We start from the raw sequence: 10,105 nt of genomic DNA, 5'->3' as shown, positions 1-10,105 counted from the left end.
GATCCATCGCATTGTGTTCCGTGATATATGTCCATGCAGGCTGCGGATTTCCCGCCCATGCAAGGAGCTCGATCGCATTATCGGAAGCACAAATCCATCACGACAACAATTATTTCAATCATTATCATGTCCGACGGTGTACATGATTCATTCACGCCGATCGGGGCATGGAAGTATGATACACATGGACTTGCCTAGGCAGGCAGCTCGATAGCCCCTCGACCACCAGCCAAGGGGATCGTCCGCCCAGTCATCCACTCATTCAGAGCATCGGAGATCCAGCCCACTGTTCGTGCACTTGGGCTGTTCAGCGCCCAGACCTTCGGAAAGACTAGAACAACTAGGGAGAACAGCTAGAAGGGCTAGCGGAACTCCTTTGGATTAGCTCGCATTACCGGGTTTGGAAGTCCGGAGATACGAGAAACCAGGAACAGGGCAGCACTCTGGTCAGTCACTATTCCATACGCTGGAGAGACAGGTTTGGAACGCGTCGCAAGTCTGAGCCCCGCGTTGGTATGGCCCGCTCAGCCATCCAGCGCTGGTGCATACCCATGTCCTAACGCGACTGGGATCCTCCAGTCGTTGAAATGGCGGTTCGGCCCCAGATCCACATGCCGCACACAGCACACGCGAGGCACATGAGAGCTGCAATACTGCAGTCAGGGAATACCAGCAGGTAGTTGATCGACTGGTTAGTTGGTGACCTGAATAGACCTAAAAACCAGATCGGATGGGGTCGATACCGCAGCGATACGCGGCCGATACGCCCGCTGCAAGGGACCTTTCCAGTTGGCTCCCCCCAACTCATCCACTGCGCCTTGTTCCCCCCAAATTGCCCCTTCCCCTCCGCCTTTAAATTACCGGTAGGCGGCCTCCCCCCCCTGGGTAACTTCGGTCGTTATCTGTAATTAATGGTCAAGGTCGGTAATTGGCAGGGTGTCAGGACCACTCCGCCGTAACCCATGGATGCACCTTCGGGAAGCCCCTTGTTGTACCTCATGGGCCTTGCACTGCAGCTGACAGACAACAAGTTAACAAAAGCATATCAACATCATCACCATCATGAGAATTTTTCTCAACATAATCCGTCCATCATAGTAGGACTGACTGAATGGTTGGCACCTCGTTGGGGACGATCCGGATAATTTTACTTTTAATTTTACTTTTAATTTTACTTTTAATTTTATATTTTTATTAACCCATAATTCTTTTTGGTTAGTTTTGTTAGTATTTTTTTCTACTGGTTTCTAGCCCCGTACGGCAAGTCGAGCAATCGACGCCAACGGCAACACCAACGCCAACACTAACACTAACCCTCACGCTAGGGCACTTTTCTCTCCCCATTCCGCGCATCTTCTACTCATCGCATTCCTCGTCGTCCTTTCTTTCTCCTCTCTTTCTCAACCGCCAATTGCCCTGTCATATTTTCTTTGCCTTTTCCGTCCCTCCTTTTAACCACTTGCCATTGCACTCTCGACCGAGCGCCTGGACCCTCCCCTGCAGCACTCAGCACTCAACCAACACCCAATCAACCGAAGCAACCCATTTCTTTTTCCTCGTGTGATCAGTCAAGCCATTTCGCCTCTGTACCACGACAGCCGCTTGATTGGTGCTCGAACCCCTGGCCCAGCTGCCCTTCGGCTCACGGTACGCGAATAGATCGAATTGCGGGGATTCTTCATTACGCGCGCATCTCGCATTCCACACTACTTCAGGAGGCACCCTGACTTCTCAATTCTCTCCTCGCCAACCTCGCACCGACTTGCGCCTGACGGTCATGCCGTTCTTTTCGCTCTCTGGATAAGCTTTTCCAAGTGAGTCGCTCCCAGGGTTATCAGCCAGGGAAATTGGAGACTGACAACCATTCCCTAAAAGTCACAGTCACTCGCTCGCTTCCCCCTCGACCGTCATTCGCTTTCACCGAGGATCTTTGGATCGGCGACCGCTCTTTCAATCGTCGATAGAGACTCGGACACTTTAATCCCACAATGCATCGGTTTCGCAAAAACAAGAAAGTCAAAGAGACCCAGGATGAGCTGGAAAATGGGTCGTCGGCATCGTCATCGCCGTTCAGTTTGATGCCATCGAAGAAAAAGGACACAGCGGAGCCCCAACTAGACCTAGACCTATCGGCGGCCCTTCCATCATCGGATAATTTCCGCACCAGTCTGCTCATGCCGAAGCTGTCGGCTCGATTCAGCATGTTGAGAGAGCAAGACGACCCAGCCTCGTTAATTGGAAAAGCCAGCGATGATAGTGTTTTGTTTCCCAAGCGAGCCTCTCGGCTGAACCTCTTCGGCCACAACCCCAGCATGTTGACCGACATCGACGAAGTATCCTCCAACGACGGCAGCCGCCCGTCAATGGCATTGGGACGAACCGACTCCTACGCATCTGGCATGGACGGCGGGTATGGCACCGACGACGACCGTTCACAAAATGGCAGCATCATGAGCCGAGCGCGTCGGGCCGAAGGAAACAACCTCTTTGGCGGCCGCCAGAAGGTTTACCGGATTCCGGTGCGGTCGCCTGGGGGAGCATCGCCTAGCTCGACTGAGCCCAACCGCGGCATGGGCAAATTTGTCTACGAGCATGACCTGAATTTGTCTACTTTCCAGAAAATGAGGCATAAGGAGAAGGAAGAGCAGCGACTTGCGGAAGAGGCAGCCCAAGAAGCAGCCCTGCAGGAATCAGAGGATGCCATCTCTACCATTTCTTCCACCAAGCGCACCACCTACTCCTCCACAGCATCCGGACCTACCATCAATGCTCGCACCTCAACTGCAGCCACTTCGATTGACGAGCCCCTATTCAATAATTCCCCATCGCAAGTACCCGCGAACCCAGCCCCGGAATATCCAGCCGACCCTTACCCACCATCTGCGATGTCGACACCCCGGACTGGCTCTGTCCGATCCCGTCGTCTTTACGGCCAAGGCCTTACTCAGACCGCCCACAACCAACAGTCCTCGACTTTGCATCGCCTGGAAAGCCTAAGTCGCCAACGCGCCGGGACCCCAGATCTTCATCCTTTAAACCGCAATTTCTCCCGTAGCGCCAGCAACCTGCGTGATCGACTCCAGAAGCTTAACATCGCCGAGACAGCTACCGAACCCCGACCTACTAGCCCTCCCTCCTCGGCGACATCGCCCAGACCTGCTGAGGCCGCTCCCAAGGATCGTATTTCTCCTCTGGCTGCTAATTTTGGAGCTGTTCCTCCTCTCAGCCCACCATCCAGCGAGACTGAAGACGGTACGAACCTGCTGGCCGCGGCACTCAATCCCGAGGACCACGGAAAGGCCACTGCCATGGGCCTCTTCAACCGACCTGCCACGGGCTTCGACGAGCAGCAGTTCATGCGCCGCCAGCTTCAGATGCACCAGGGCCGAAACACCCCTCCACCACGACGGCCCTCTCCCCCTGGTCGGGCTGCGCCACAGGAACCAGCTGGTCGTTCGCGCGGCCTGTCCAAGTCCAGCTATCGTTCTCGAGCTGAGTCTGCTTCCTCGCACTACAGTAGTGATGCGCACCACGGTGTTGATCATTCTCGGGCATCTAGTATCGAGGCTTCACCCGGGCAACCTGGCGTGAGAACATTCTATGCCAACTCGACTGCCAGCGACTCCGGAGACGAGAACGACGATCGCCGTTCGTACGAGGTGTCTTCCGTGACTTCCATGGCCACTGACTTCGGACATCCGCTCCAATATGCTAGTACTGCATCCAAGCCCCCCACTCCCACTGGCGAGCATCTGGGACCACTCCCAGAGGTGAGGTATTCGGATCTAGGCGATCTGAAGCCTATCGAGGAGGACGATATTTATGATGAGAACAATCTCTCTGTCCAGAATGGAGATATCACTCCGGAGCGACCCGACTCGCCAACATTCGGGCTGAACGGCTTTATCCGATCTCATTTGCGCCAAGTGAGCAACCAGTCCTCCATCTACCCTCCGCCATCCCCAGTCCTGCCCCAGGGTCCCAATGCGAATCACTTTGCCGCCGAGGAACTTATCTCGGTGGCTGCTACTCCCGCGATCACCCCCGATGAGGAGGGTTCGACTTTCAACATGCAAATTGAGCCGTCGAGCCCGAAGGCTCCATCCCAGCAGTCTTCTGATGTCACTGCCAATCGCTCCAGCGAAGATTCATCTGATACTGGCACTATGCCTGAGGCGCGCTCCGTCGCTTCAAACTCCACACACTGGAAAGACGAGCTGGTCTATCAGCACCGTCGAGGTGGCAGCACCGAGACGCAGAAGGAGCGCGAGGAATTCGCCATTGAGCTGGCCGAACGGCGCCGCAAGGTCCAGGAGAAGCTGCGCAGCGTTGCGGAGAGCGAGAGTCGTTCAAGCAGCCCAGCTCCCGGCCGACAGACTCCGGATTCCACTCAAATTAAGGCCGGCAACGCGTTCTCCCTGCTGAAGCACAAGTCTAACAAGCAAGGCTTTCCGAAGTCGGACTCCAAGAGCAAGATGTATGGTTACCACAGTGGCTCTACCCCTGCGCTGGTATCGGAAGACTCCTGGCGCGAGGAGGAACACCCCTCTTTCAACTTCGGTCTTCACTCCAATTCCAGCTCTCCGCACGTTGGATCGGAGCGGTCGATCCGGTCGCGCATGCCGACCACCGGTCGCAGCAGCAACGAGGAGTCTCGCGAATCCAGCCGGAGCCGTGGCCCCTCGCCGCACAGTGGCTTCCGGTCTCGTTCTGACTCTGATGCCTCTGGCCGGTCCAAGAGCCGAACCCGATATCGCGAGCGCGATGATCTCGAGACTGTGGACGAGGGAGCCGTCATTGCTCATGAGAATTTTGTTGTTCCCGAGAACTTTGAGCCACCTTCTATCGCAAGCTCGAACCACCCCTCTATGGAGGCTGAGCCTCTCATGTACGATCGCTCCTCTTCCGCTGCTTCGGGCAGACACCGCAGCGCCAGCCGCTCGGGGACTCCAAGTTTCCAGTATGAGCGCCCGTTCCAATATCAGCAGTCCCACCCGCCTGCGATAATCGGTGCCTCGCCGCGACCCTCTCCCGCTGCTCCTCCATACTCGGCCAACGCAACTCCTCCGCTCAACGAGGACCAGTCTGCAACCGCCCCCGTCTCTTCTGCCGCTGGTGGCGCTCATGCCCTGCCTCAACGCACGCCCGGCGGACACCTCCTGCTCCAGAAGCGCAGTATCAACAAGAAGCTAATCTCCGAGCCGACCTTTGTGTCGTCCACCTCCAATGTGCCTGTTGTTGGTCTCCCATCTGGCAGCTCGATGTCGTCCGTGTCCTCCCAGCAAGGGGCTGCCGCGCCCCCGCTCCCACCTATGAACCCCCGTCGCCGCCGCGGCACCCAGACTATACTGAGCGCCTTCAAGTCTGACAAGCACGACTCTCGGGTGTCCTCCCCGGCCCCGAGCGTCTCGGATGAGCAGAGCTACTTCCCCGACGACGAGAAGCGCTCGCGCTCACGTAACCGTCTCCGCAAGACCTCCAGCGAAGGTGGCAACTTGAACGCACGCGCGCGCCAGGAGGCCATGGCGAGCCCTGCCCCATCCGTCCCACAATACCCCCCGCCCGCGATTCCTACGAATGGCGGCATGTTCTAATCAAACCGTTCTTTATACCCTTTCTCCTCGTTTGTCATCCCCTCACCGTTCTTCTGTTTGTCTTGGCCTCCCGCCACATATCCCATACCGTACCTCTCGTTTCCTTATCTCTGATGTTTGAGCCGAGGGTTTCTCGATTCATCTTTCATTTTCTCTTGTCAAACTCTTCACGACTATATACCACCTGGTGCATTTATTGAGCGTCTACTGTCTACTGTCTATTATCTTGTGTGTTCTCTCCAGTGTCTAACCATCTCTTTGTCTCCTTTTCTTTTTCTATAATGTCTTTCCGATCACATATTCCAGAGCAGAGGTGTAACCAGGTGTATTATTTTGAGATAAAATCACTACATATCATTATTATGAGATTTTCTTGCCTATTTGTTATTATCTAGGACGCCATGGAAGCAACCGAGTTTCTTACGTGGACAAGGGGACTCTGCAAGGTTACTTTGGAGGTGTAGACTACTAGCGGTCCGGGAGTGAATTTAAGGTTGCCAAGTGATTGTCACGTGCCTTCATAAACCCTGAACGAAATCAGGTACGGGGATGCTTGCGTGCCTCCCCTACCTACCACTATTGCTGGCTTAGCTTGCAATTAAAAAGGCTGGATTATTAAGTGAGGTGTATCGGATAGTTCTGGATTAAATTCTTCTCACCTCAACTTCATATAATTGACTTTCTATCTTGAGCGTAATACCTTGACTGTGTCAATCACAAGGCATAGTAGAACTAGCATTTCCAAAGATCCAAGGGTAACAGCAGAAACCTGTAAGGGATTTATGGCCTGACGCTAGCTTGATAGTTCTCTAGAGTTATGGTGCTTTCTCGTGCGTTGCTTAGAGTCATCTTCACCTGTTTGACATGCGTGCCTACCTTCTGAGACACGCCATCTTTGCTGCATATTCAAGGTTGTTGTGTTCTTCCACGCCCGATCAAGCTAAGGTAACCTCCAGGGCACCGTGGTAAGCCATTTGAAGTGGGGTTGTCTGCTGGAGCGTCGGCTTGCGTGGCAATATCACATTTTGACACATCGTTTGTTGGGTGATCGTACGGTAAACTCTCTTGATTCTTCTAAGATCATGCCGGAGGGCGGCAAGTAGCTAAGCTAGTACATTGCCCACCCTCCGGCCTTATCTTAGAAGAATCAAGAGTTTACCATACCATCGCACAACATCATTCCTGAGGATTCTTTCTCATCCTGGCATGCACTGTCGCCTTTGCGATTCTCCTCCCTCTCATACCACGCAATTGTGCCGTGACCTTACGCTTATTTGTTCCACGCACTCATTTTGAACTCGATCTTGAACACACGATGGCACCTATTCAGTCTCATTATGCTCATTGCCCTGGAGATTCCTTCATCGACAAGCCCAAGCACTGGACTGACCGCCTCTCTGATAATCTGAAACAACGCTGGGGAGTACCCCCCAGACCTGAACCTCAACTCCAGCCTCAGACTCACCAGCTTCAATTTCTTGTCCAATACTCCGGCGCTGACCGCTTGGTTGACAACATCCTTGAGTTCGCCAGTCGAAACAAGCTGTGCGTCAGCGTGGTGAGGGGTCCTCTCAGCTCTGAGGAAGGGACCTTGAGAACTATCGACGGGCCAGTCAAGTCCGATTCATCTACTGAGCGCAGTATGTCCACTCCAATAAAGATACATCCGAATATTGCACGAACTTGCTGATCCCAACCCAGACTCTCCTTTCTCTTCACCCTCCTTGAACACCCCCAAGCCCAAGAAGGGCATCCGAAAACCCTTCCGCAAGACCAAGCGAGGACGGAAAAAACTCAAGCGCATCATGGCTCGGCGTACCCCCAAAGCCCCTAAGGTTGTCGAGAGCTACAACACCCTCAGCCGCATCACGACCCCCTCACCCACTGTCGTTGACGGTGGTGAGGCTACGGAGGGTTCCTCCACCCCGAAGAAGGAGTATGTCGGTCCGTGCATTGTTGACACGGAGAAGTGGCGCCAGCGCGCGCTGGATTGCCTAGCTACACAGGGGGCCGAGGCGAAGAAGCAGGCTGCGGAGAAGAAGGAGGCGGATGATGAGGCCATTCATCTTGCAGTGGCCGCTGATGTCAACAACGTGTACCCTCACTACATTCAACAGAGCGAGAGTAGTAACCTTCAGATGACGATGCGCAATCTCTCTGTGCCGGCTCAGTATTCGCACGACCAAAACTACCCGACAGGGTATGAACAGCCCGCGTTTGGAGTCGATCCGAATACTATCCATTATTCTTCCATGCGCAATGGTGGCAGTCCTCTTCGCAGCAGCAGGGCAGGCAATGATGGCCTGCAGAACCTCCTCACACGGTGGGAAGAGACCCAGTTTCTCCCGTATCCAGACTCGCCTCATTCCGATAACGTCAACCCCGGGGTTATCATGCAGACCGTCGAAGGTGCAACTCCCTCCATGTATCAACTCGAGACCGCCAGCAACGAGGAGGCCGATTTTTCTTTGCCTACCACTTACGCAACTCGTCACTCCCCTGCATACGTGGCCAGTCTTGAGCGTGACATGCACGGAATCCACAAAGCCGAGTCTCCTGCCAACAGCCGAGAGCTTGCTCCCTCTGTTGCATCACTACTCGAAGCAAGCCGCAAGTCTCAAAAGTCCACTCCTAAATCCTCTCCCTCTTCCATGGACCCGGCTGCAAATGAAGCTCTCGCACAATCTGTTGCTGCGCTGTTCGAACTGACTCGGCAGTCATACCGATCTTTCTCCGGGTCTACCGGGTCGTCAAGCGAGCTACTGATCAACCCTGTTGCTTCCTCCTTGTTTGAGCGTGGTCTCTCCAAGCAGCCCTCATCTATTACCACAGACAACTTTTCGAACGAGGATCCTGCCCTCCCAGCTCAGACCTCTCACCCTCATAACGATCCCACCATGAGTACCTCTAACAACCCTCCGAACATCTCAAAGAAGATGATGATTCTGCCTTTTCGCAGAGTCCGCACCAGTGAGGATCTTTCTCAGTTAGCCCAGGATGCTCCCAGCTCTCCCAGCCTGTACTTCGATGCGAAGTCGAAGAACTTGAGCTCCCCTGATCCGACATCGAAAGATTCGAAAGAGGCCTCTCGTGATACGAGCCGCAAGGCCTCAGCCTTCGACAGCCATGACAACCAACAACCCAAGTCTCCTGCTTCGAAAGCTGACACCGGCCAGATTCACGACCAGTTTAGCCAAACCGTGGATACTGGTCCTCTGGCATTCCAGACGAAGCATATCCAGGGACTCTTCGGCAACCCAGAATTCTCGGATATCCAGATCCTGCTGAGTCCTGACCTGACACTCCCTCCCATCGTCTACTATGTTCACAAGAACGTCATCGCTGCCAGCCCATTCTTGTACAAAGTTATGGCAGCCAAGCGAAACCGAGACGGAGGCGTCGACCGCATTCATGCTCTGACTGGAGTATCCTTTACCTGCTCACACGCCTTCTCGATGGCCCTTCAAGTCTTGTATGGAATTCCACTCGTCACCCAAGAGTCTCTTCGGAAGACCACCATGCAGGGACTGGGGCACCCAGACGACGACGACACCTCCACATACTCGTTCTCCCTTGAGCGCGCCATGGTAGACTTTGCCCTGTGCTACGCCGCAACTGGTGCTTTCCTGGAGCGCCGGGAGATCACTGAGCGAGGAATCGAGCTGGCCATGGATCTGCTGTCCTGGGAGACCGCCGAGTTCATCCTCAACTTCGGCATGACCGTTTCGGCATACGCGGTGACTTGTCCGGACGTACCCTTTCCACCTATGAGCTCCCACAGCTCTCGTTCATCCTCTCTCTCTGCTGCGAATGGCATCCCGCTCGTCGAGCTCGATTACTTCCACGACTTCCACTGCATGTGGGCCGACACCGTTCTTACCGCGGCTGTGCGCTTTATCACCAGCTCAATCACGGTGGACTTCCAGCTCTACAACCGCGCCCAGGCACGTTTCACTCCAAACCGTATCCCTCAAGCCCTCCACACCCTCCCAGGCTCTTGCCTGTCCAATCCACGCTTGGAGGAGATCAGATTCGGCAGCTTCCCTTCCATCGCCGACGAGCGACCCACCGACCCAATGATCCTCGTCCCCTCCGCCATGCTGCTAACCCTCCCTTTCCGAGCCTTCGTGGACATGCTCAACGCCGTGAAGAGCCGCGGTGCCCTGAGCTATAATCTGGTGAAGGAGATTGTCTTGGAGCGCGAGGCCCGTCGCCTTAATGCACTGCGCGTCTTCCTCCGCATTGGACATTGGTGCTTCACGGAGGTCCCCGGGGAAGCCCTGGAGGAGCTATCATACCGAGAGTTCGTCAAGATAGATCAGGTTGACCACGCGGAGGATGAGTGCGCTGTCGTCCTCCGCGCAACTGTGGAGCGGGTCTGGGTTGGGAACGAGGTGCCCAACAGTGTGCCTGCGGCTGCGGCTGCAAACAATTCCGCGTGAATTCCAGTAGCTTGCTTCGATGACATGTTGAATCGTGATGGAAATTGGAAATTTGCATCGTCGACATGT

At 54.7% G+C, this 10,105-nt stretch overlaps 2 protein-coding genes across 2 annotated transcripts; both read left to right on the top strand.

The window, feature by feature from the left end:
- Positions 1–1,988: 1,988 nt before the first annotated feature.
- N7482_001988 (uncharacterized protein) lies at positions 1,989–5,594 on the top strand (the record flags this gene model as incomplete). The annotated part of the gene is made up of 1 exon (XM_056684113.1): positions 1,989–5,594. One exon carries the CDS (start codon positions 1,989–1,991, stop codon positions 5,592–5,594), a length of 3,606 nt encoding a protein of 1,201 aa, XP_056547719.1.
- Positions 5,595–6,909: 1,315 nt separating this feature from the next.
- N7482_001987 (uncharacterized protein) lies at positions 6,910–10,036 on the top strand (the record flags this gene model as incomplete). Its single annotated transcript, XM_056684112.1, has 2 exons — positions 6,910–7,234; positions 7,296–10,036. 2 exons carry the CDS (start codon positions 6,910–6,912, stop codon positions 10,034–10,036), a joined length of 3,066 nt encoding a protein of 1,021 aa, XP_056547718.1.
- Between the last annotated feature and the right edge of the window lie 69 nt (positions 10,037–10,105).

This window comes from Penicillium canariense (genome assembly GCF_028826845.1).
Source record: "Penicillium canariense strain IBT 26290 chromosome Unknown utg000001l_segment0_segment0, whole genome shotgun sequence".
Lineage (NCBI taxonomy): Eukaryota > Fungi > Ascomycota > Eurotiomycetes > Eurotiales > Aspergillaceae > Penicillium > Penicillium canariense.
This window is presented reverse-complemented; position numbering and strand designations above follow the sequence as displayed.